This window comes from Panicum hallii, chromosome 6 (assembly GCF_002211085.1).
Source record: "Panicum hallii strain FIL2 chromosome 6, PHallii_v3.1, whole genome shotgun sequence".
NCBI classification, from domain to species: Eukaryota; Viridiplantae; Streptophyta; class Magnoliopsida; order Poales; family Poaceae; genus Panicum; species Panicum hallii.
This window is the reverse complement of record NC_038047.1, coordinates 43,860,188-43,888,000: the sequence shown is the minus strand read 5'-3', so window position 1 is coordinate 43,888,000 and position 27,813 is coordinate 43,860,188. Positions and strand designations below refer to the sequence as shown.

Genomic DNA, 27,813 nt, shown 5'->3' with positions numbered 1-27,813 from the left:
ACCTGGCACCACTCCTATTTCAAAGAGGCCATATCGCATGCCTCCAAACGAGTTGGCCGAGCTAAAAATCCAACTCCAAGATCTTCTTGACAAAGGTTTTATACGCCCAAGTGCTTCACCATGGGGTTGTCCTGCTCTCTTTGTAAAGAAAAAGGACAATAGCTTAAGGCTATGTCTCGATTATCGTCCACTCAATGCGGTCACTATCAAAAATAAGTACCCTCTTCCCCACATTGACATCTTATTCGATCAACTAGCTGGAGCCAAGGTCTTTTCCAAGATTGACTTACGCTCTGGTTATCATCAGATCAAAATCAAGCCTTGTGACATTCCAAAAATGGCTTTCTCGACCAGATATGGATTATATGAATATCTGGTTATGTCCTTTGGGCTTACTAACGCCCTGGCGTATTTCATGTATCTCATGAATTCAGTCTTTATGCCGGAACTCGACAAATTCGTCGTGGTTTTCATCGACGATATTCTGATATATTCAAAGACTAAAGAAGATCATGCTAATCATATACATGTCGTTCTTCAACGGCTACGTGATCATCGCCTTTACGCCAAATTCTCGAAATGTGAATTCTGGCTGGATAGTGTGAAATTTTTGGGACATACTATCTCCAGTAAAGGCATATCGGTTGATCCAACCAAAGTCCAAGAGGTTATGGATTGGAAGCCTCCAACTTCAGTCCATCAAATCCGAAGTTTCCTTGGATTGGCGGGATACTATCGCCGATTCATTCCTGACTTCTCCAAAATAGCTAAACCCATGACTGAACTACTTAGGAAAGAGATTAAGTTCCATTGGGATGATAAGTGTGAAGAAGCGTTCCACACCTTGAGAAAACTTCTAACCAGTGCTCCAGTGCTAGCTCTGCCAGATAATACCCAGCCTTTTGATGTCTATTGCGATGCCTCTGGAAATGGACTTGGTTGTGTTCTTATGCAAAGCAACCGGGTCATTGCTTATGTATCCCGAGCACTCCAAAATCATGAGCAAAACTACCCAACCCATGATCTTGAATTGGCAGCTGTTATTCACGCTCTCAAGATCTGGGGACATCATCTTATGGGTGCTAAGTGTAACATCTACACTGACCATAAGAGCCTCAAATATATCTTTACCCAAGCTGACCTAAATATGAGGCAAAGGCGTTTGTTAGAACTGATCAAAAATTACGATCTTGAGGTACACTACTATGGTAAGGCCAATGTGGTTGCGAATGCACTTAGCCGCAAGGCACATTGTCATTGCTTATCCATAGAAACTTTCAATGACACTCTCTGTAATCAGATGAGGAAACTCAATCTAGAGATCATTCCTCAAGGTAGTCTGAATCTATTATGTATCGAGCCTACTCTTCAAGATAGAATCATCATGTCGCAATTACATGATGAAGGTATCAAAATTATCAGGTTAAAACTATCTCAGGGAGAAGAAAAATATAAGTGTTTCCACACCGATCATCAAGGAGTTCTATGATTCAACAATCGTATTGTTGTACCTAAGGATCATCAACTTTGTAAACAAATCCTTGAGAAGCACATCTATCTAAATTCTCTATTCATCCTGGTGGTACCAAAATGTACCAAGATCTTCGACAAAATTTTTGGTGGACCAGGATGAAAAGAGAAATTGCTAAATATGTATCCGAGTGCGATACGTGCCAGAGAGTCAAAGCCAGTCATCTAAGAGCATCTGGTACACTCCAATCACTACCCATCCCATCGTGGAAGTGGGAAGACATTAGTATGGATTTTATAGTGGGTCTTCCCAACAAATTCCAAAAACATGACTCCATATGGGTAATCATTGATAGACTGACCAAAACTACTCATTTTCTTCCAGTGCATACCACTTATTCTACCAAGAAGTATGCCGAAGTCTACCTTGATCAAATTGTTCGATTGCATGGTGTCCCTAAGACCATTATTTCTGATCGAGGGGCCCAATTCATTGCACGCTTCTGGGAACAACTGCAGTATGCTCTTGGAACCAAACTCATTCAAAGTTTTGCGTATCATCCCCAGACTGATGGACAGACTGAGCGAGTCAACCAAATTCTTAAAGACATGCTCCGAGCTTGTATTATTCACTATGGTGCAAGCTGGGACAAATGTCTCACCTTGGCCGAGTTTTCTTACAACAATAGCTATCAATCTAGTCTTCAGATGGCTCCCTTTGAAGCGTTATACGGTCGAAGATGTCGAACTCCTTTGAGTTGGTCTGAGACCGGCGAACACAAAATCTTTGGACCAGACCTAGTTATCAAAGCCGAAGATAAGGTCAAAGTTATTTAAACCAATCTTAAAACAGCCCAGTCTAGACAAAAGAGTTATGTAGATCGAAGAAGGAAACCTTTGCAATTCCAAGTAGGGGATTTTGTTTATCTTCGAGTATCTCCTACCAAAGGTGTTCAGCGTTTCGGCATAAAAGGGAAGTTAGCACCCCGATATGTCAGACCATTCAAAATCCTTGAAGTCTGTGGCCCAGTGGCTTACAGAATTTGTCTTCCATCTCAATTGGCTGCTATTCATGATGTCTTTCATATCTCTCAACTCAAGAAATGTATCAAAGTACCTACGGAGATTGTTGAAACATGCACCATTGAGATTGAACCTGATCTGTCTTACACCGAACAACCTATCCAAATCCTGGATACCAAGGAGAGTCACCAGAAGAAAAAAAATTAAGATGTATAAAATTTTATGGGATCATCACACCGAAGAAGAAGCAACTTGGGAAATAGAATCCTATCTTTAACAAAATTTCCCAACCTTCCTTCAAGCCAACTCCCAAATCTAATTGTCCAATTTCATTTTTGCTCCGGAATCTCGGGACGAGATTCTTTTTAGGGGGGAAGGTGTAACGCCCGCGTTTTTACCTTATTTAAATTACAGCACAAATCGCACGCTAGGAAATATTCTTTCGTCAAGCTCGGATCGTTCCTAAACCCTTACCGTCCGAACTCCTAATTGCCCAAAACATCTCTCGACCTTTCGCTGTCTGACATCCGAAATTGACCGCCATCCTTCCTCCTTTCCTCGACCTCTGCGACGTGCCGCGTGCTCAACCCCGCAATCGCGACCGTCACCGCGAATCCCGCGTGCTAGTTAGATTCAGCTAAGGTGGGTAATGGCTTTGTTAGGATCCGCCGCGACATTAAGGTGCTCGTAGTGTGGTACCCTACTTGTGGGTAAAGTGTACCACCTCTGCAGAGTGAAAAATCTATTCGAATAGCCGTGTCCACGGTATTGGACGCGTTACGGCATGGTCACTTCAATAGATGTTTCGGGATGATTGGTTTTGTGGTGTGAGTTGTTTTGAAAGTACTCGGCAGTTGGGTAGTAAGCCACAGTGGACGCAGGGTCCGGTGGCACAAAAACTTGGATCCTTTGTGTAGGATCACCTCCACTTATGATTCGATTACTATAAAAATGTTTTGAGAAAGTGCTTTTGTTAAATGAACCCTTGCATGTGTAAAACCTTGCTTTATCGCAAATAAACCCTAACCCCACCCTTGATAAAACCATGCATGATCGCTGTTATCCCCCCTCCGCGGGTGCGGTTGGACTTGTTGAGTACCTTTGTACTCACCCTATATATATTTGTGGTTTTCTCAGAGGGAGACCCGGACTACGTGATCGAAGACGTTGAATAGGGGTTGTGTCCGCGCCCAACTTTGCCTGTGGCGTTGGCCCTCCGCAAGATGCTTCTGCTAGCGTGCTACTCTGAGCCCGAGCTGGATCCCGTGTGGGTCGTGCTTTGGTTTATTACCATAGCTATTTTATTACTAATTATCGTCTGTATCGAGTACCCGCCTCCTCGGAGGTTTGTACGGTAATGTACCATCTGATGTAATAAATGTGTATCAGCCTCCTGGGACTGATTTTTATATCGCATTTAAGTCACCTCGGATGAGGGGACGCCTCAGGTGGTATCAGAGCCGTAGGTTGGCCGTAGGACGCGACCCTTAAGACCAAGGACATTTTTCTAAGCCATTTTCCGTTGAAACTTTCCCCACTTAACTTATCCCTCCACACGACACTTACCTTTGGCCCTTGCCTGATTCCAGATGGCTGACAATGGATGGAGTGACGGGATCTGCCCCACAGAGCCTGGCCTTCCGAAGTTATTGCTACTCAGCCTGGGACGCGTCGGAGTTGTGGACCCACCAGAATACACCTACCGAGAGCACAGCTTCAGAGGGACCCCTCGGTGTGACCTGATGATCTTCGTGGGAAAAAGCACACTTTACCCCGACGTGGACCCCTGGTTCATCTCCACCACTGGCTTTGGGTTCCCTAAAACCTTCCGAAAGGCTGCCCGAAAAGCCCTGCGACGCTTACGCGTGGTCTATAGGCATCATCTTCAGCGAACTCCTATGGGATTTTTCCCACCTACCGGAAGGGGAGGACGCTCGTGGATTGGCCGGATGAGAGGATTAGGAAGGGAAGAAGAAGATCTAGAGGATACGGTTTCCCACCTGTCCATTTATCTCACCGGCCTAGATCGACTATACAGTGAGCAGGCAAAACAACTGAAGCACCAAATTCGTAGGGTAGAAAAGGCGGAGCAAGAGTTGGAAGTACAATTCAGGAGGGCAATGGAGGTTGAGGCTCAAGCTGAGAGCTCCCTAGCCTCTCTCCGAGACATATGGCAACGTGACGCTCAAGAAAGGGAGCGTATCGAGGTGCACAGAAGGGAAGCTGGACTACTGGAAGGAGAACCCGAGGAAACTCATTGGGATAAGAGCACTCAGACCGAAGGAGAGGTATTAGAGCAGTGCCTTCCGCCAAAGAAGCGACCTAACCGGATCGGGGAAGGATTCCCTTGGGGAGAGTAGAGTACCTAAGCTTGAGCTATCACCCTAGTAATGATGTATCCTCCGAAAATGTACCCGACCCTAATAAAGAACACCTATCCTTCTTGTACCCTACCTTGTGTGCAAGAATTGTTCACTCTAACTTTGATTTCAGATGGCCGAGAATGGGTGGACCCAGGGCGTTTGCCAAGAAGAACCTGGTTTTCCCCGCCTTTTGATCAACTCCCTGGAGCGCCTCGGCATTACCGAGCGCCCAAGGTACTACAGCAGGGAGTACGAACACCTCGGTACTCGTCGCTGTAGGGTGGTTCTCTCCATCGCCAGAAGCACCCGCCACCCCGACGTCGAACCATGGCGAGTGACTGCCACAGGATTTCGACATCAGGATGCCTATCCCTTGGCCATCAGAAAAGCTCTCCGATACCTGTGCCGGATCTTCGAAGAGCACCTCATTCCCACACCAATGAGGCTTTTTCCTCCGGTCATCAGGACGCAAGTCTGGCAGGCCCGCATGAGGAACTTGGAACGGCGCCGCCAACATGAAGACCTTTTATACCATGTGGTCGCATACCTCGTCTCCCTGGACAAGCTCTTTGACGAGCAAGCCCAAATCTTAAGGGAGCAAACTCACCAGGCTGAGCAAGCAGAGCTTGCAGTAAGGATGCACCAAATCCGGGTGGCTCAAGCCGAAGCAAGGACCGCGGCTGCTATAAGTAGCGAAGCCGTCGCTCAGGAAAGCCTCAGGCAGATCCAGGATCGGCGCATGCAAGAATGGACCAACGGTGGAACGCCCGTCCCAGCAATCGGGGAAACCCAAGTCCTAATCGGAACACCCATCACAGGATGGGGAGGACTTTTTAGGACCCCGCAAGCTCCACCCGAAGGTACCGAAAGGGCAACTGCAGCCATAGAAGGAGGAGCTGTCGAACAGCCCCGGGAAAATGGGATCCTCGAGGACGACGAGGAAGAGCTACTCATTCCACTGGAAGTTCACTCCGCCCCGGAAGACGACTCGCCCCGTGAGTAATATGCCTTAGAGGTGCCCCGAGATGAAGCCGTCTCGGCCCCGAGCCTAGAATTGTGCCCACCCACCTGTGTGACTTTTGTACCCGACCATGTAGTGTGTAGCCGTGCTTTCCCCAAGTGTTGTATCCCAGTGTAATAAATAAAACTATTTGCACTTAATGCTTGTTAATCTATGCGATTGCCGGCAGTAAGTAGAGTCTGCCTTTTCAAAAAAAATAAAATATCACTTAAATCTAAGTCTCATGAGGGTTTTACCCAATCCGCAGACAACCCCTAGGCGTAACAACAGGGCCTTCCAAAGACGGGCACATGCCACTCCAAGTACGGAGAGACAACAGGGTATGCAAGGACAAGCCCCCGATCAGGAAGATCAGGAAGATCAGGAAGTGAGCCAGCAGGGAGGAGAAAGCCAAGTAGGAGCACAACATGCCCCACCCCCACCGGCCGTTGACCTAGTGCAAGTATTAAACAACCAGAACCTCCTACTGGAATCTTTGACCAATGTTATCACCCACCCAAGGCCCCGTGAGCAGAATACAAATGACAAACTGACAGCATTTCTGAGGACCAAACCACCCACCTTTGCAGGATCCTACAACCCCTTGGACGCAGATGACTGGCTGCGTGTTATCAAGAGGAAACTCGAGCCGTTTGAACATGGAGACCGTGACAAGGTTCGTTTAGCTGCTCACCAACTCACTGGAACTGCTTTGGCTTGGTGGGAGAACTACTGTGCAGCCGCTCAGGATGCCTCCACTATCACTTGGAAGGAGTTTGTGGATGAATTCCGTCGCTATCACATCCCAGCAGCCACCATGAAGCGCAAGGCAGATGAGTTCCGTGAGCTGCAGCAAGGCAACAAGTCGGTTGAAGAGTACACATACCAGTTCATAGAACTAGCCCGCTATGCACCGGAGGAAGTAGACAAGGATGAAAAGAAGCAGGATATGTTCAGAAAGGGTTTAAATACAGAACTTAAGAAGCTGCTCTCCCCATGCATCTACCCAGACTTCAACACACTGATGAACATGGCTATCATCACTGAGAGAGCCATGGCAGAAGAAAAGAGAGACAACAAGCGTAAGTTCCTAGAAGCCAAAGCTCGCCAGCAGGACCGTTTTCAGAAACCAAGGCACTTTGGCCCTCCAGTGACCAAGTCCCAAGCCCCTATGCAGTATAGGACCCAGCCACAAGCTACTGGCTCTCAAGCCCCCAACACCTAGCTTAGACAGTTCAAGAGCCAGAGTACCATGAAGGTTCCACAGAGTAATACAAGCCAAGTTATTGCCAACAGCAATACCCGAGCATGCTTCAACTGCCGTGAGACAGGACACTTCATTGCCAATTGCCCTTATGCCAATAACAAGCCGGCAGCACCAGCCCTCTCCAACCCAGTGAATGGACCAAGGCCAGCTTTATCAGGAGCCAATCGTGTACCCATCCGCAATAACAATACCGGCAACAACAACCAGCAGATGGGGCCACCCCAGCAGTCCTTCGGGCGAGCCCGCATCAACCACATCAACGCGCAAGAGGCTCAGGACGCTCAAGGCGTAGTGCTTGGTGAGTTTCTAGTCAGCTCAGTTTTGGCAACAATATTGTTTGATTCCGGAGCATCACATTCATTCGTATCCTCAAGTTTTGTGGAAAAATACAATATACCTACAGTGCTACTTAAGACACCCCTATTAACCCGAACGCCCGGAGGTGACATTAAGTGCCGACTGGGTTGTTCCCGGGTAAGGATCATCTTAAGTGGGGTAGAGTTTCTAGCAGACTTAGTAGTACTTAAGTCTAAAGGTATAGATGTGATCCTTGGAATGGATTGGCTAAGCCTACACAATGGCCTCATAAGCTGTGCTGACAAGGTAGTACACCTAACCAACCCAGAAGGAGTACAAGTAACCTGCCACACTCGGGGAAGTGGACCAGACCCAATGGTTTTTAGCATGGAAGCTAAACCTTTGGAAGAAGTTCCAGTAATAAATGAATACTCAGACGTTTTCCCGGAAGAACTCCCGGGGATGCCGCCAGATAGGGATATAGAGTTTATCATTGACCTTGCCCCTGGAACCTCCCCTATAGCTAAGAGACCCTATAGGATGGCAGCCTTTGAATTGGCGGAACTAAAAAGGCAGCTGGAAGAGTTACAACAAAGTGGTTTCATTAGACCGAGCTCATCACCATGGGGAGCTCCGGTCTTGTTCGTCAAGAAGAAGGACGGAAGCATGAGGATGTGCGTGGATTACCGTGCACTGAATGAAGTCACCATCAAGAACAAATACCCCCTTCCCAGAATTGATGATCTCTTTGACCAGCTGAAGGGCGCCAAGTATTTCTCCAAGATAGACCTAAGGTCGGGATATTACCAGCTCAAGATTAAGGAAAGTGATATTCCAAAGACGGCTTTCGTCACCCGCTATGGGCAATATGAGTTTACCGTGATGTCCTTTGGACTCACGAATGCACCTGCTTATTTCATGAACCTCATGAATAAGGTGTTTATGGAAGAGTTAGATAAGTTTGTCGTAGTTTTCATTGACGACATACTTATTTACTCCAAGAGCATCGACGAACATGAGCAGCACCTACGAGTGGTTCTAAAAAGGTTGAGAGCGCACAAGCTCTATGCCAAGTTCAGCAAGTGTGAATTTTGGCTTGAGAAAGTAGCACTTCTGGGTCACATCTTGATCGCGGAAGGAGTAGCAGTGGACCCCGAAAAAGTCGATGCAGTCTCCAATTGGTAGCAACCCACCAATGTTAGTGAAATCAGGAGCTTTCTCGGTTTAGCCGAATATTACCGGAGATTTATCGAAGGATTCTCCAAGATAGCCCGACCCATGACAGAGTTACTCAAGAAAGAGAAGAAGTTCGCCTGGACCGAGTCATGTGAGAGAAGCTTCCAAGAGTTAAAGAGAAGACTGACAACCGCCCCGGTACTAACCTTATCAGACATCCAATGGGACTTTGTCGTCTATTGTGATGCATCCCGTCAAGGATTAGGGTGTGTCCTTATGCAAGGAGGGAAAGTAGTGGCATATGCCTCCCGACAACTCAAGCCGCATGAGCAGAATTACCCGACCCATGACTTGGAATTGGCAGCCGTAGTACATGCCCTCAAGATTTGGAGACACTATTTGATTGGGAATAGGTGTGAGATCTACACGGACCATAAGAGCTTAAAATACATCTTCACCCAGCTAGAATTGAACTTAAGGCAAAGAAGGTGGTTAGAACTAGTTAAGGATTATAATGTGGTAATCCATTACCATCCTGGCAAAGCAAACGTGGTAGCAGATGCCTTAAGCTGAAAATCTTATGGACCTAAGAATGCCCACCTTCGAGAAGAGATGGCACAATTAAATGTGCACATCGTCCCCCAGGGTTCCGGTCACAAGTTGAGTGTTCAACCTACTTTGGAAGACCAGATCAGAAAGGCCCAAGGTTCAGATAAGAACTTGATGAGAATCCGCATGCATACGGGGGAAAACAAGGCACTGGATTTCAGAGTGGATGACAAAGGAACCTTATGGTACAAGGATAGAATTTGCGTACCTAAGGAAGGAGAGTTCCGACAGACTATTATGGACGAGGCCCACAACTCAGCATATTCCATCCACCCAGGATCCACCAAGATATATGTGGATATAAGACAAAAGTATTGGTGGAATGGAATGAAGGCAGACATTGCAAGATTCGTCGCCCATTGTGACACTTGTCAAAGGATCAAGGCTGAACATCAGAAGCCAGCAGGATTGCTACAACCCCTACCCATCCCGGTTTGGAAATGGGATGAGATAGGAATGGATTTTGTAGTGGGTTTACCCAAGACACAGAAAGGACATGACTCCATATGGGTAATAGTGGACCGACTCACAAAAGTCGCTCACTTCCTACCTGTACGGACCAATTATGGTGGTGAAAAGCTAGCCCGACTCTATGTGGACAACATAGTGAAGCTGCATGGCGTGCCTAGCAGAATTGTTTCGGATAGAGGAACCCAATTCACCTCTAGATTTTGGAAAAGTTTGCATAAGGCCATGGGCACCAAGTTGGACTTCAGTTCGGCTTATCACCCGCAGACCGACGGTCAAACAGAAAGGGTGAACCAGATTATGGAGGATATGCTAAGAGCATGTGTCCTTACTTATGGCAAGGATTGGGAACAAAGTTTACCGTACGCTGAGTTTTCGTACAACAATGGTTATCAAGCAAGCTTGGGAATGTCACCATTTGAAGCTCTCTATGGGAGAAAGTGCAGGACCCCCCTGATGTGGTCAGAAGTTGGAGAGCGTGCCCTGGTTGGACCCGCACTCATAAAAGAAGCGGAAGAAAGAGTGGCCGAAATTAGAGAGAAACTGAAGGCCGCCCAATCCCGACAAAAGAGTTACTCAGACAAGAAGAGACGAGAAGTAAGCTTCAATCCAGGAGACTTCGTCTATCTCAAGGTTTCACCTATTCGAGGGACTCGAAGATTTCAGGTACATGGGAAACTAGCCCCTCGGTACATCGGACCATACCAAGTACTGAGGAGAATTGGAGCTGTAGCATACCGTCTAGAACTACCAGAAGGAATGTCTGACATACACCCAGTATTCCATGTATCCCAACTGAGAAGATGCCTGAGGGTACCCGAAAGAGAACGGGTGACGGAAGAAGAAATAGCTTTACAGAAAGATCTTCGGTACCAGGAAGTGCCTATCAAGATTTTGGACACGGTCATAAAAAGAACAAGAAACTCTGAAGTACGGATTTGCAGAGTTCAGTGGAGCAGACATGGAGTAGAAGAAGCCACATGGGAGCGCGAAGATGCCCTTAAGAAAGAGTTTCCCCATCTATTTAGGAACCAGCCGAATCTCGAGGACGAGATTCATTTTAAGTGGGGTAGGTTTGTAACGCCCGCGTTTTTACCTTATTTAAATTACAGCACAAATCGCACGCTAGGAAATATTCTTTCGTCAAGCTCGGATCGTTCCTAAACCCTTACCGTCTGAACTCCTAATCGCCCAAAGCATCTCTCGACCTTTCGCCGTCTGACATCCGAAATTGACCGCCATCCTTCCTTCTTTCCTCGACCCCTACGACGTGCCGCGTGCTCAACCCCGCACTCGCGACCGTCACGGCGAATCCCGCCGACGCATTCCCCCCCCCCCGCGTGCTCGACCTCGCGCTCGCGACCGCCGCCGTAAAATCCGCCGACGCCCCCCCTTTTTTCCTTTTTCCCCTATTCCCTTTTCCTTTCTCCTTTCTCTGTTCCTGTTTCCTGCTCCTCTCACCTCCCCTGCACGCGCAGCACGGCACTGAGCTGAGCTTGACGCCGGCCACCACTACCACCCCCCCGCCCATTGACGACTCCACAGGAGCTGCCTAACCTGGCCCTCCTCTGCGCGGGCCGTACCCTCCTGCCGCCTTGGCGCTCGCGCTTGCCCGGCGTGCCACGGCAGCACAGAGCCGGCCGCCGCGCGTCGCCTCACCACGGGCCACTTCCCCCTGCGCAGCGCGCCCCCAGGCCGCCCCTCCCCGCTACACGCCACCACCCGCCCTGCGCAGCGACGACCAGCGCCACCGGCCGCCCTGCGCAGCAGCAATCCCGCCCCCACCGCCATTACTGGCCGCCCTGAGCTCACCAGCCTCCACCATCCTCACTCCTCGCCGGCCTATAAGTACCCCCACGCCGTGCCCCGCCATCACCACAATCTTCCCCCGCAGCCCTAGCCCCTTCCCCGGCCCTGCACTGCCGCCGCCGCCAGGTCCTCCGCCCGCCGCCCCTGGCCCTCGTGGGCAGCCCGCCTCGCGCCACCCCGGCTCGTGGTGAGTGGTGGAACGGGTCCCCCTTGCTCTCCTCTCCGCGTAGCCCTTGCCCCCGGCCGCCGCCGTGCCCTAGGGCCGCCGGACTCAGTGGCGCCGCCGGCTCCCCTCCCCCTCCTCTGTTCCTGGTAACGGGAGGAGGAAGAAGGGCGATTTTGCCCAGAGCCCCCTGCTCTCCTGCCTATTCCTCCCCCTCTCTTTACTCCCTCTTTCCAAATAGACCCCCATGTTTGCTCTATTTAGGAAAGGAACCCTTCCACTGCACAAAATAACTACGGATAAGCCCCTAACCCTTTTCAGAGTACCCTAGATATTCCCGAAAATTCTAATCAAGCCCTCCCTCCCAACAGTAATTACAAATAGGCCCTTAGACCCTTATTCATTCCCTAAACCCCGTTCGGCCTATCATTTCATGCGCCAAAAACCCTCCGTTTGTCCTGAAACTTTACCACGCCATTTCTGGCATAATGTCGGCCCTGCCATCAAGAAATCTCCCGAAAATCTTCCTTCTACCATAGTTTCTTAAGTTATCCCTGATTCGGGCTTGTAAATAAAACCTTTAATTCTTTTTCCTTATGGAATGTTTGTTTGTGTGCGCCGTAGATCACGAGGTGACCGAGGGAGAACCCGTCGACGAGCAGTACTGCGAGCAAGAGTCCGAGAACCAGTGCCATGAGCCCGAACCTGAAGGACAGTACCTCGATCAGGACTTCCCGGAAGGCTTTGTGAATGGCAAGTCCAATCCCATCCTTTGATGCATATTTATCCCAGTTTTATAAATACAACCTACTAGCCTGTTTTATAAAATGCGTCATTTTATTGCAAGACATGGTTGGATAGCCACCCCTTGATTGATATGACCACTCCTTGATGACCTAGGATTTGCTTCGCTAGACGTTAACTACCGCTAAAGATGCTTATTACCTGTCATCCCCTTGATTATATTTTAAACCATGACCACAAGCGCTTTACCAAAAATAAGGGCACAAGGGTTTTACAAAGATAAAATGGGGTTTTGAGAAAGTAAAAGAAAGACATAATCTGACGAGATGGACGGCATTTTCTGTGTGAAATGCCACTAGTGTGCTTGTACCTTTGTGGTTGAGCATGGTCGGGAGATGTCCGTCTGGTCAGTACAAGGATGAACTGAGGTGTCATCTTGCCTAACCCATTAATCGTACAACCACTCGACGTTGTGTGGGCAACGGCTTAGCATAAACCCCACTAGTTGTTCTACTAGCCAAAAGGAGAGCGGGTGAGCAACGGGAGACCATGGAGAAGGAATACAATCTGTGTGAGTTATGTCCCGGTTATGACCTTGTTGATAGGTCATTAACCCCATGGTAGCTTCCGCGTTGGCTAGTTAGATTCAGCTAAGGTGGGTAATGGCTTTGTTAGGATCCGCCGCGACATTAAGGTGCTCGTAGTGCGGTACCCTACTTGTGGGTAAAGTGTACCACCTCTGCAGAGTGAAAAATCTATTCGAATAGCCGTGTCCACGGCATTGGACGTGTTACGGCATGGTCACTTCAATAGATGTTTCGGGATGATTGGTTTTGTGGTGTGAGTTGTTTTGAAAGTACTCGGCAGTTGGGTAGTAAGCCACGGTGGACGCAGGGTCCGGTGGCACAAAAACTTGGATCCTTTGTGTACGATCACCTCCACTTATGATTCGATTACTATAAAAATGTTTTGAGAAAGTGCTTTTGTTAAATGAACCTTGCATGTGTAAAACCTTGCTTTATCGCAAATAAACCCTAACCCAACCCTTGATAAAACCGTGCATGATCGCTGTTATCCCCCCCCTCCGCGGGTGTGGTTGGACTTGTTGAGTACCTTTGTACTCACCCTATATATATTTGTGGTTTTCTCAGAGGGAGACCCGGGCTACGTGATCGAAGACGTTGAATAGGGGTTGTGTCCGCGCCCAACTTTGCCTGTGGCGTTGGCCCTCCGCAAGATGCTTCTGCTAGCGTGCTACTCTGAGCCCGAGCTGGATCCCGTGTGGGTCGTGCTTTGGTGTATTACCATAGCTATTTTATTACTAATTATCGTCTGTATCGAGTACCCGCCTCCTCGGAGGTTTGTACGGTAATGTACCATCTGATGTAATAAATGTGTATCAGCCTCCTGGGACTGATTTTTATATCGCATTTAAGTCACCTCGGATGAGGGGACGCCTCAGAAGGCTGTAACATTCAGGTATTTAGAATTTTAAACACTAGATCTTAGTGTTAAGTGTGCATGTTTGATCTTGTTTATGTGTGTTCAAATTGAAGTGCAAAGGGAAAAAGGGTGTTTATGTAATTTTGAAAAATGTGGGCCTTTTAGTGCTAATTGGGTAAGAATGGGAGGTAGCATCAAAACCTAGGAAAAATGTAACACTAGGTGTCAAATTTGTATCACCATAGGAAAGAAATTGCAATAGATATGTTAAATTCTAGGAAATTTGGGTCTTTTGTGAAAACAGGGACCTAGATGTGATTAAAGCAAAAGTATGGGTCCTTTTATGCAAATTATTGAAGTATAAAAGTAACTCTCAAAGTTTACTTAGGGCCAAAATGTAAGAATACAAGTCATCATGACATTGCATGAAAACTTGCAATTGTGTCAAAAATTACATGAAATCTACCTCAGTAAGGACAAAACCTATTCAAATACCACTTTTGCTCAAAATTTGAAATGTAAAGCTGTATGTTTTGGGTTTTTGAACTTGAACCCTAAAGCAATGTTGTAGGGTTTAAAAAACTCTCCAACTTCTATTTTGGTCATTTCCTCATTAGAGTTTTAGATTAGCAGAAAATTTTACTTTACCGAGAGGTCCCTAGACTCTTTTGGTTTTGCACATAAGTCCCTCGGACCGCCCCCCTTCCTTCTTCTTCCTCTGGCACCCCTCTGCCCCCCCTGCCTCCTCTGTCGCCGGTGCAGAGCGCCTCCCCGCCGCCGCTGTGCTGCCGCTCCACCTCCTGCCTGGTCGGCCTCCACGTGTCACTCTCCCCTTGTCCCGGTCCTATTTCCCCTCTCCGCTGTCCTCGTTTGCACGCGCCACGACCGCCCGGAGCTCTGCTCGGCCGCCACCTCACTGCCGCCGTGTTCCGGGCACGTGCCTGCTTTATTTCCCTCCCCTTTCTGCTCAGCAACACCAGCACCTCATACTTGATCCATTTGCATCTCTTTTCCCCTTGCCATGTGCACCCCGAGCCCCAGTCGCCTCCGCCGCCCGCTCCTCCCTTCCGGTGACCTCCTGGCCACCATGGACAGTCGCCGTCGACCGCCCATGGCCCCCATCAACCCCCTAGAAAGCTTCTCCAGTGCTTGCTCGTGCTCACCAGCCTCTAAACGCCGATGAATTCCGGTCGGAGTACCATTGCCGACGACCGCCGCTCGCGGTCGCCTCCTGCTCGCAGTGGAGCACCCCTCTCCGGCCTTTCTCGACCCCAATTGGCCCCACACCGAGCTTCCCCACACCGCCTTGAAGCTTCCCGACCTCTTCCTCACCGCCCCCGACCACCGGAGCACCGCCCCCGTCGTTCACCTCCACCGCCGACCACACTGCTCTCGTCGCGCCGCTGCTACAGTCTACCCCGACCCGATCCCGAGCGTCCACAGGTGCGCAAGAACCTTGTGATGCTTCCCCACGCCTCCACCCTCGCCGCCGGCGATCGCCGTCACCGGAACTGGCCGGTCAACCCCGCGCCTCCCTCTCTGACCACGGCTAGAGACCTCAAGCTAGAAGATGCAAAAGCCCAGGGGGCTGTCTGCAAAGCCTAAGACTTAGAGGAATAGTGTCATTAAGGACCCCTTTGTTATTTTTGCTGCCAACTTTGAAATTCCATAGCAATTCAAGAAAAAATCATAAAAATGCAAACTAAAATTTGTTGGATTCCTTATTCTTGACTTCCAATTTCTAAATAGTTTTTCTCTAAATTAAATGTCAATTTAAGTAGTTGGGATATATAAAAATTCTTAGTAAATAATAGAAAAATAGTAAAAATGTAAAACCAATTGTGTTAGTTTTGCTGTGACATGTAGTATTTAGGAAAAAATAATTAACCTACTGTTTGTATAGTATTTTTATAATGTATGAGTTTAATCATGAATAATGCTTATTTGATCTTGGATATTTAATAGCTACAGATCTAGACATTTAAAAATTATGAAAATATTTTGAGATGTTGAATTTAAATAGTATAACTTGTACACCAAAAATCTAGAACAAAATCTTGCATGTATGCACAGTTATAAATAATACCTAATAGGTTAATACTAATGTTAATTATCCTTGTGGCTTAATCTTTGTAGAAATAAAATCTTGATAAATCTACAATGGCTTAGGCATAGTTTAATCTACAATTAATAAAAATTTCAACCCCAGTGCTATGGTAGTTTATTTTATAACAACAACTCATATTGTCTACGTAGCTAACTAGGTCAATTTATACCCGATAAATGACTGCCCAGTAAAAGGGGTAAATGAGATGTTTGATGAGTAAATTATGTTTTCATTGGATTGCAACTTTATCGTGAAATAAAAGCAAAGTATATGCATCCGTTAAGTTACATCTTTGCATATCATATAGACTCAACTACTCTCGCCGACGGAGATTACGAACTGATCCCGGATCAAGGAGTGGAAATTTCTGAAGACCCCAAGAACGTCGTTGAGAATTTAACTGAAGCTCTGAACCAAAGTTCGAAAAACTTTGACACTGTTGCCCCCAACCCCACTCAAGAAGGCAAGCCCTGGTGCATAACCCAGTATTTCAAATTACTACATTATGCAATCTTATATATAATATCTCGCATTAAGTCTAGGAGATGAAATGAAACCATAGATGCATGAATCCTAAGAACCTATGTATTGTGCCTGAGTCCTTACCGCATAGATGCTCCGCTAATAGGACCGGTAGAAGTCGGGTGATTTCCTGTCACTCGCGCGATATAGGAATGTCAATGTTTACATTCCTGTAATCACTATAAGGATGACGGACAGGATTTAGGTGATGTATCATGATGGAGCTGATACCCGTCTGTGTTGGTGAATTTGGTTAAGGTCGCAGTGTGTGGTAGCGGTGGTTAAGCATTTGAAAGTACTAGCCACATGCCGCGAAATATGGTAAGCGGTAAGCCTAATAACCAATCGGCCCAAGGAGTGGACATACCTCCCACCACTCGTATTTGGTTTTTTCTTGTTACTCGCTTCGACGTGTGGGAATACATGTTGCCGGGCAACCAGGAGTACGGTCGTGTAGTCGCACTACAGACGTACGTCCTGCATATTGGATGTGCGTATGGTCCTGCAGTCGCTTGTGGTGGATCTGATCCACGAGTCGGAATGAAAAGCAAACGGTTGCTTCGAAATAATCTCTGGATATTCCAAGCGTGTGAGTTAGGTTTACCCTTGCAAGGCTGAAATTTGATTCAGGAATCATCCATTTCTCGCGGAGATTGAGACTGCTTGATCCCTTTGCCACATAGAGTAATAAGAGCAACTTTATGGTTATCAAAGATGATGTTTGGCTAAAGATTCTACCATGCTTGAATAGCTATAGGTGCTTATCTAGAATGGATAATCACATAGAACTTGAAAACTAAAAGTTGAAATTAAGGATCTACTCTTCGTTGCTTTTCAGCTGAAAACTTCACTCATAACCAGAAAAGCCTTCATAAGTCTAGTTACATGGCTAAGTATACCATGAACGGGTAAGCCTTGCTGAGTATTAGAATACTCAGTCTTGCATTGTGACTTTTATTCAGGTGATCCCCCTGAAGACTCTGCTCTACCTATGCCATGGCCTTACCCTCTGCCCGATGGTTGGACCGTGGAGTGGGACCCGTCCCCGGCCAACACTGATCATACCGAGTGATGTCATGCCAGGGCTTAGCATGATGTCTGGATTGGCGACGTGTACAGTGGCTGTGTTTTAAACTCCGCTGCCATGACTTGAAACCTTAAACTGTTTTTTAATAATTTCCATCAGTTGGGAACTTATGTTACTTTTGAACACTCATGTGATATAAATGCCTGTGATGTAAAATATGTTGGTGATTGTATCTCTGGACTCATCTTCATGCGAGGTACCTTGTTTGATCCTGCATTCGGTGGTTTATTGGAACGTTACCCGACAGGCCAAGGGCTTACACCGTTTGAAGTACGTTGGAGCCCTTGAGAGAGGACTTGTGTACTTGAGCCAGTGTAATTCAGGTTGGTTCTACCACAGCTGGTATCAGAGCTAACAAGGGTACCCCAGAGATATGAATTGCCTTAAAAATACTTTTAGAATAAAAATTTGACCAACAACGTATTTTGTAAAACTACGTTGGGTTCGTTAAGGATTGTTCTTAGTACGTAAAGCCCTAGAGGCATCACCATTCCACACGAACTTATTGGCCTTTTGAAGTAGTTTGAAGAAGGGCAGGCCTTGTCGCCAAGTAGACTAATGAATCGGCTAAGAGCCGCCATAGACCCGGTCAATTTCATCACATCCCTCTTGCACCGTGGAGGCTTCATTATTCTGATAGCATTGACCTTGGTAGGGTAGGCTTCGATGCCTCGGTTGCTAACGATGAAGCTGAGTAACTTCCCTGAGGGGACACCGAAGATGCATTTTTTGGGGTTTAGCTTCCATTTGAATCTCCTGAGATTTTCAAATGTTTCAGCTAGGTCCGCAATGAACTGATCATTGGACCTTGTCTTGATCACTATGTCATCAACATAAGCCTTGATGTTATGCCAGATCTGCCCCTGGAGTCATCTCTGAATGGCCTTCTGGTATGTAGCACTCGTGTTCTTGAGTCCAAACGATGTCTTCTCTTGATCCGACTTCTTGAGGGCGATTTGATGGTACCCGGAGTAGCAGTCAAAAAAAGAGAGGAGGACGCACCCGGCCATGGAGTTAACGACCTGGTGTATGCGTGGGAGAGGAAAGGGGTCTTTAGGGCAATGCTTGTTGAGATCCATATAGTCGACACACATTCTCCATTCCCCATTTTTCTTTTTTACATGGGCTGGGTTTGCCAACAATTCTTGGTGTGTGACTTCTCAAATAAATCCTGCGGCTAGGAGCCGACTGACTTCTGACCTAATAGCCTCCTTCCAATCCTTTGTGAAGCGATGCGGCCGTTGCTTGACGGGCTGAGCCTTTTCATCGAGATCCAAGGAGTGCTCAGCCTCCTCCCTTGGAACTCCTAGCATGTCGGAGGGCTTCCATGCGAAGATGTCCCAATTGGCAGGAGGAGGAAGGTGAGTGCATGTTCCTATGCTTTGTCGAGCCCTGTTTCGATCAGGGCAGTCTTACCTGGGTCGCCCTCCCTGAGGCTCATGGTCTAGCTGCACCTATGACTTGGCGACTGAGTCATTTCATGGGATGGTGTGATCCTCTGGAGAAATCTTTTTGCTGACTCGGCAATCAAAATAGCATTTTTGGATAGCTCCAATGCTTCGGAGAGGTTGATGTTCTTCGTCTCTCAGGAGTGAGAGGTCTTCACGTCACCATAAATGGAGATGACTTTGTTCAGCACTAGCATCTTGAGGACAAGATACGTGTGGTTGGGGATCGCCATGAACCTGGAGAGGGAGAGCCTATTGAGGATTGCGTGATAGGAAGTCCCAAATGAGGCTACCTCAAAGTGGAGGTGCTCCATCCGGTAGTTCTCCCAGGTCCCGAAGGTGACAGGGAGGGTGACTTGACTGATCGGGGTTGATCCTAAGCCAGGAATGATCCCATAGAAGGCTTCCTGGGTCAGGACCAAGGAAGCCATGTCGTAGCCCATGCTCTCCAGTGTCTTGGAGAAGATGATGTTGAGGCCGCTGCCTCCATCGACGAGCACCTTAGAAAGGCATACCATGCTCACCATGGGGCTGACCACGAGTGGATAGGAGCCTGGATTGGGCAGGTGGACCTAGTGATCGCGCTGGTCGAAGGTGACTGGGATCTCTGACTAGCGCAGGGGCTCAACCGGATGCTGGAATACCGAATTGATCTCCCACTGGTGTAGCTTGAGCCGACGGCGGCACCGTGGGGCTCTGGAGCCTCCGTACATGAAGTTGATGGTGCGATCAGGGTCCTGGAAGTCTCTTGAAGACTTGTTGGATGGTTTTTCATGATCCCGCCTTGTCTCGGTCGTCGTAGCGGGGGTGCTTGGAGTCGTCTAATGCCACGCTGTTGCAAAGTGCATGACACTTGCGGGCGGTTTGGTTGGTGTCCTTGTGCCAGGGGCACTTGCCATCCAAGAGGCGATCCAAGACCTCCTGTTGGAGGGAGGTACGCTGTCAAGGTCGATCTGCTATAGTGATGGTGTTCTCGGGGCCATGCTTGCGGTCCTAATTCTTGGACGACTCAGGGCGATCGTGGTTCTTGTTGGACTTGTGTCATGGAGGTCGGCCATCATGGCGTTGGTGATCGTCCTGTCACTACTTAGGGCGGTCGTCGGAGTTGCGCCGGTCTTTGTGGTGGCGGTGAGCTTTTTCAACATCCTCCATTTCGGCATGCTTGTTGAGGACCGCCATCATCTCCGAGACCTTCTTAGGGTTGCTCTCGAACATCTTGCGCCAGAGCTCGATACTGTGCAGCCCTTGGTGGAAGTTGTGAATGATGTCCCTATCATCAACCTCTGTAATCGTGTTACGATCAGCGAAGTACCCCTTGGTGTAGTCGCGCAGGGATCCGTGAGGCCGTTGGGTGACGCTGCCTAGATCCCATCTGGTTTTGGGACTCGGGCAGGACGCCTGGAAGCGGTTGATGAAAGCAGTGCAGAGGTCTTGACAGCTATTGATGGAGTCAGGTTGAACTCTTTCCAGCCAGTTCAGCGCCTGGTGAGTCATCATCACCGGGAAGTAGTTCGCCATGATGTCGTTGTTGCCGCTGGCTGCTCGAACAGCGATGGAGTAGGTACGGAGCCACGTCTTGGGGTCGGAATCGCCGTTGAATTTGTCAATACCAACTAGTTTGAATATGGAGGGCCATGGGATACCTTGGATACTATTGGAGAAGGCGGAGAAGTCGTCGAGGTCGCTGGTGAGGAGGTCAAGGTACTAGCTGCTTGTCGTCATGGCTACGTCGACCTCAGTTGCCTCGGCTAGCGCCCAAGGGGCTGTGCTCCTTGTTGTACCTCCAGCGATGCTCGCGCTCGGCTTCCTCGCACTCGTGATGACAGTCATCGATGATGGGGCATAGATCTTGGTTGCAGTTGAGGTTGGCTTGTAGATCTGGCTGGTTGACCTCCTCATCTCTGCCGTGAGTCCTCATCGAGTGGTGGGAGTTTCCGAACTAGGCTCAGAGGTTGGAGTAGTCCTTCCTCAGGCGTTGAACTGAGTGGCAACAACGTGGAGGCATGTTCAAGCTTGAGTGATAGCAGGAATGTGTTGAGCACTTCAAAGGTGGCAGCTAGGTTAGCCGAAGGCGTGGCGAAGACCTGCTGGCCATCGCACTCCAAGACGAAGTCGTTGTCAAGGTTGCGTGGGGTTGGTGTAGCCGGTCGAGGTGCCGCTACCCTAGGGTGGCGACCTTCCACATTACGCAGATCTGCATTGGCCTAGGCAATGGTCACCTCGTTCTGGCGCCTTTGGCGGTTGAGGTTGTGGTTGCATCAGAGATTTCAGTCCTTCTGGCTTTCATCCTCGTTAGAGTATTCGTCGGAGGAGATAATCGAGATCCAACGATTGTCGAGCGGATCTAGTGAGTAGATGCGGTTGGGTGGGAGGGTGAACAAGGCCTCCTGGTACCCGGCCACTGGTCCGGGGACCACCTCGGATTTGACCTGGTCAACGCTGAGTGGGACTAGATCGGAAACGCAAAAATTCTCCATGGAGGCTCGGATCTGGTCCGAGTAGACCACAAAGTTATTGCAAAGTTCGAGTGGGATCTAGCGAGGTGAGTCACATCGGCGTCGGAGTGCAGCTTCAGCTATCTCAATGCATTCAACAATGGAGCGGCTGACTTGATCCATCCTGGAGATGATTTCATCAGTGTTGATGCGAGGGCGGCAAGTGGCCCTAGCACGGCTCCGAGCCGAGTCGTTGATGGAGAGGTTATCGACTCGATGAGTGATAGAGATGGGCAGGGACAGATTGGATCTCTGTCTCAGATGGCGAGATGCTATGGAGTGGGCTCCTAGGAGCAGTCATCTCCGGAAAACTGCCGAAGATGATGGAGTAGCCGCGGGCGGCCTAGATCTGCAGCATCACTTGCGAGGAGAAAAAGACGCCGGAGTTGCTAGCCATCAAGCTAGCCAAAATGACCCTGGAGATCCCCATGCCTGGCGCGCCAACTGTCAGATTTGTACTCTAGCTAGTCCACCCGGGGTATCCTCAGGTAGTAGATTTGAGGTGAGGGAGATCACAGAGCCATGAACTTGATGGTAACACAAGGATGCAAGGATTTTAGATAGGTTCGGGCCGCTAGAAGCGTAATACCCAACATCCTGTATTCTGGGTTGTATTGATCAGTTTATGGTTTTTGGGATGAGTACACTAATTGCATTATGTTTGATGGGTACGCCCACGGCACCCTTATATAGCTGAGTAGCCATGGGTTACAAGTTAGGTCAAGATCTACTCGGGTTGTTTACAAGGAATCGGGTCGGTTAAGATACATGATATCGTAGCTATCCAAGTCGGCCCAGTTCCTGATCTCGAAGGACCCTTCCTGCCGTCCAGCCGAGTGCCTGTACTCCAGGTCATTCCACGGAGTCGTTCCCTAAAGAACCAAACCCCACTCGGCAAAGAGGTACCTAGGTCTACCTCCGTCACTACCCTAGCTCCCTAGGGTCTCCCACCCTTCCAATGAACAAGTAAAGAGCTAGAGCAAGCCCGAAAGCACAACGAGCCAATATCCTTAGTTCAGCTGGCCTAACCATGAATGAACTCTGTATTACGAATAGGATACTGACAAGTCAGATACAAAGCCATACCCAAGGCTGAAGGTTGCGCTAAGACCCAAAGGACGACTTGTATACACTAAGAGAAGTACTAGCCTAGCTCCACTAGTCTAAGGATTACAAGCCACAAAGTGAGAGAGAGAGAGAGAGGCTTCAAGTGTTGGTGTTTGTGTGTGAGGGCTCCTTCTCCTCCTTTTATACTGTCCCAGGGCGGTTCCTGGCTGACCGAAGCATGGAAACATTGGGCACCGACTTCAGAAGGGCGGTGGAAGATCTTCCGCCAAATTGCACTTGGACGGGGCCTGGCTAGGTTCGGTTGACCCCCAGGTGGCCCCCCTAGCCACTGCCTTAGCGTGGTACACTACCAGGTGGGTCCTCAACCCTTTCCTTTGTGTTTTGCCACCTTTGTACATCGGTTTGCCCTGCCATGTGGGCCCTTCTTGTAAGTGTGACGCAGGATGTGATCTTCTATGCATTTCTATTGCGTCTTCTGCATGTTTTCTTCTCATTTAACACTTGTGTACTTGAAATCAATTATTGGCCAATACATGGGGAACTAGGTTATTGTAAATAAAATATGTGAGTAAGGTGCATAGTTTTTCTTTATTTATGAGTATGGTTGATGTCGGATTTGGCATTTAAGGACCGCCAACAACTCCCCCAAGCTAACCCTTTGCTCAACCCGAGCAAAGTTTTAGACTTAGGTTGTTGATCAAGAGTTGCTTCAATGCTGCATTTCCAACTTATACCATAGGCACAACATACTGTTCTTACCATAATTTTGAATAAGTGGGTGTTGATCTTACCCTTCACCTTACTGTTGTGGGGCATATAGCTTTAGCTCATCTTTGGTGGTTGAGAGACAGAATGGTTTTGTAGAGTACAATTTTCTCACTCCTTTTTGTTCAACCGTAAATCTGGATGTTTTATAGAGTTTTTCAAAAGAAAATTCAAAGTTCCTCGAACGATCTCTCGGATTGCTCAATATGTTTTATTCCTTACCAAGGCTTTTATTGCGCCTTTCTTTCTCATCCTACTTCTAAAGGCTTGTTTTTGTGGAGCTATAGCTATGGAGAATCTAAAGGCATACTTGCTTCTCATATTTTGCTAACTCAAAAACTGGATTCAAATGAGAAACAAGTCGTAAACCTTGATCAAGATGTGCATGTGTGTGGATATTTTTGGTGGATGGTGTATGAACTCCTTTTTATGAACCATCTCTCTCCATTTTTTTTTGTTTCTTTGGACATGGTCTATCTTATTCTTTTCTCTTTTCTTTTTTTTCATCATGCTTTCTAGAGCATGTATCTTCTTTCTTTTTACATAGCCCTATATCCTATCTTATATTGACAATTTTGGAGAGAGTGGTCATGGAACAAACATGGAGTTTTTATTTTGTGAGTGGATGGATGAAGTGATTGATATCTTCTAGTGTAGAAGTGTAGCATATGGTGGAGGAGTATGACATGTATCTTTCTAAGGGTCACATCAATTTGACAAAGCTCAATTAGAATACAAGTTGCATATGTGGAAGGTTTTCAATGTGATCAATATATGGCTTTGGATGGGAATTTCATATCATCGAGGAATTTTATTTATTTTGTATTCTCAAAAATTAAATACTCCGGATATCAAGTTTCACGTAGGAGAAGATCATAGCAGCTCTATTCTACCATATCATAGCTCACAACAACCTAGATTTGGATCATGCTTTCTACTACTGACAAGTTTCAAGTATAAGGTTTGACCATTTAGCCTATGAACTCAAAACTAGGTAGAGCACTAAGTTGTAACTAGGCATACGTAGGAAATTAATAGAGAAACTATTCATCATCTCAACAAGGAAAAACTAACCATGCTTACTACACATATGAAAGCAAGTAAATATTTTTCTAGTCTTTTCTAAGTTTTGCAAAAATTTTATTTTGTTTTTAGATTTTTCATATTTTTATTTTGTTTCAGTCATAAGGTTGAAAGTGGTAAAAGATACAAGATACAAGGTACCTCTCGTGGGGATCCTCCCCCAAGCTAGCCTCAAGCTCACTGCTGCTGGTTGGGGTTGTACCCTGCCCAACGGAAGTAAGCCCTCCACTCCTCCTACTATTGCAGCTGCCTCTACTCCATAGCTTGGATCCTCTTGCCGGTGTGTCACTGCCACTCTTGGCTGGTCTGGATGTGCTGGTTCAGCGACACTCTATGTTGTTGGCTTGGACCCTGAGCTCGCCCAACTGCTGGTTGAGAGAGGTGAACTCGCGGGTCGAGGCTGTACGCCAGGCGAGGTGTGGGACCCCGCTGGAGCTGGAGCTAGTGGACTAGCGCCCTTGGTCCTGCCATGCGCACTCGTTGGTGCATGCACTCTACCATGAGGATCCACCTGCCTCATGTGTATAAGGTGGTTGAGGCTCCGAAGGTGGCGGTGCTAGCGCGGCTTCCCTTCTGACCCTGCTTCGTGTCATTGTGTGTCACACCCGATTTATAAGGACATAAATCGAGCAATCATATATGTGCCAGGATCAAGTCACGCATATATACAACAAAATCATCAAGATATCACAACACATATCTCAAAAATAAAAAGCGTATGAATGGTAAATGAATATCTTTATTACAACTGAATCAAGAATCAGTTCAAGGAATGTGGAAGCGTAAAATAAGTACATAAAGAACAGGGCGCCACAGGGACGTCGGCTGGGAGACAACACCTAGAAATCATCAAGTCCGCTGATGTAGTCCTCCACGTCGTCTGGTACTGAGCAGCAGTCGAAGATATCCCAAAGAGAACAGAAGAGTAGAGAAGGCAAGTGTGAGTACACAACTTGTACTCAACAAGTATAACACAAACTATGAGGCTCTACGGTTAGCTAACTCAACTGCATTAGCTTTTAATCTTGGCAAATTTTATTTAAGCTATTTACTACAAGTGGATGAATTACCATAACCCAAGTTGCATAATAATTAATCAAAATTAATCATTAGTCTATTGAAAACCAAGCCAAACCACCAAAGGTAAACCCCACTAATCAGACGGAGGATCTGGGCCGCTCATGACCGTCAGCACGGCTAGTATACCAGTTTTACACTCTCGAGAGGTTGCACAACTTTACCCACAAGTCATGAGCTACGCTAGTTGTTCATCACACTTCCTTAGGTGAGATGACTAGCAAGCGCACTACGAGACCGTTACAAAGGATCATGTTAGTAAGGTGTAACCGCTAAGGTTTCTGGATCAGCGACGATGGGACCCACCTCACGGTGGTACAAGCACACAGCACAGACCAAGCTAGAGGAGCAGGGACCATTGAAGCTTACCACCCCTCTTGCCCCGCAGGTAAGTTACTCCCAAACCAAAATGACCTAATTAGTAAGTCAAGACCGTCCCATTCCAGTCTTGTGGTTGCGCGTTTGTCCTAGGTTGTCGCTCTATGAACCGGTCCTTATGGAGAGTGGCCAACCAAGCACTAAGCACCGTGCTGGCCCCCTAAACCATATTTCTAATAAAACATATTTTAACGAGACATGAGCTGCTCAAGCACACAGCACAGAGGGCCACTCTCAGGATCAAGTTGCATATATCATTCATCAAATTTAATTAAAAAGGACCATAATGTGAGAGTGCAGCACCTAGCACAACTAATCAAAATGCAACCCAAGATATTTATATAAAAGATAAAAGTGGCTAGGAAATCCTTATAGGCATACAGTATTAAAATGCAGTATGGAATTGTATTTAGAAGTGATAGGATGTTGTCACACCCGGTTTTTAAAGGACAAAACCGAATGTATAACTATATGTATGTCAGGATCAAGTTCCATACATATAGTGACTTCATCAGTGAATAATCAGCAGCAGTATCACGAAAAGAGAATTTAAACACTATAAAGATTATCAGAGTTATACAGCTTATCCTGGAAACGAAGATTGATGCTACCAATTACAAAGGAAAAAATTTCCTCTCAACTAGGTCCTAGGGGTAGAACTTACGGAGGTGCTCAATGTTCCATGGATTGGGTAGTTGCATGCCTTCCTCCGTAGCCAGGCGAACAGATCCGGGTCGGCACACCTTTGCTACCCTGAAGGGCCCTTCGCAGCTGGGGGAGAGCTTGTGCATGCCTTCTCGGTTTAGGATGCGCCTTAGGACTAGGTCCCCAACCCGGAGCTCCCTATGACGCACAAACCATTGGTGGTAGCGCCGGAGCGCTTGGTTGTACCGTGCGTTTCGGACTGCTGCTCGCCATCTGCGCTCGTTGACGAGGTCCATGTCTTGGCGACGCTGCTGTTCCTGCAAATTCTCATCAAAGGACTGGACTCGTAGAGAGCCCATGGTGATCTCCGGGGGAAGGCACGCTTCGGCCCCGTAGACCAGGAAGAAAGGGGTTTCCCCTGTTGCCCGGCTGGGTGTGGTCCGGTTTCCCCACAGCACACTCGGAAGCTCATCGATCCACCTTGCGCCATGCTTCTCAAGGTCACAGTAGGTTCAGATCTTGAGCCCTCTGAGGATCTCAGCGTTGGCCCGCTCAACTTGGCCGTTACTCCTGGGATGCGCCACTGAGGCGAAACAGAGCTGGATGCCAATGTCTTCACAGTACTCCTGGAAGTATTGGCTCATGAACTGAGTCCCATTGTCTGTGATGACGCGGTTCGGGACCCCGAATCGGCACACGATTGACCTGAGGAAAGCGGTTGCTGATGCCTTGGTAATGTTGATGACTGGGGTTGCCTCCGGCCACTTGGTGAACTTGTCAATGGCGATATAGAGGTACCGGTACCCGCCGACGGCCCTAGGGAAAGGTCCCAAGATATCCAACCCCCATACGGCAAAGGGCCAAGAGGGAGGAATCATCTGCAGTGCCTGAGCTGGAGTGTGTATCTGCTTTGCATGGAACTGACACGCTTTGCAGGACCTCACCAACTCAGCTGCATCCTGGAGCGCTGTCGGCCAGTAAAAGCCATGCCGGAAGGCTTTACCAACCAGCGTGCGGGATGAAGAATGACTTCCGCACTCACCTCCATGGATCTCCGCAAGCAAGACGCGGCCCTCTTCCTGGGTGATGCACCGCATGAGGACGCCGTTGGCGCCACGGCGGTAGAGATCCCCTTCTACCACTGTGTACCGCTTAGCCATCCGGACAATGCGCTCGGCAGATGCTTGGTCTTCAGGAAGGTAACTATCTTTCAGGTAGTCCCGGACCTTAGAGATCCATGCATCGGGACCTTCCTAAGAAACTGGACGTGGCTCCCAGAGGTCTTCGGGACCCTCAAGGGAGCACA

General features: G+C 47.9%; 1 protein-coding gene across 1 annotated transcript; it reads right to left on the bottom strand.

Annotated features, from left to right (window-relative positions):
• Nucleotides 1-19,133: 19,133 nt before the first annotated feature.
• On the bottom strand, nt 19,134-19,523 carry LOC112898373. Its single transcript, XM_025966701.1, has one exon. It carries the CDS (start codon nt 19,521-19,523, stop codon nt 19,134-19,136), a length of 390 nt encoding a protein of 129 aa, XP_025822486.1.
• Between the last annotated feature and the right edge of the window lie 8,290 nt (nt 19,524-27,813).

Coding starts and splice junctions, on each gene's coding strand:
- LOC112898373 (XM_025966701.1), bottom strand. CDS start 19,523: ATGGTGAGCATGGTATGCCTTTCTAAGGTGCTCGTCGATGGAGGCAGC.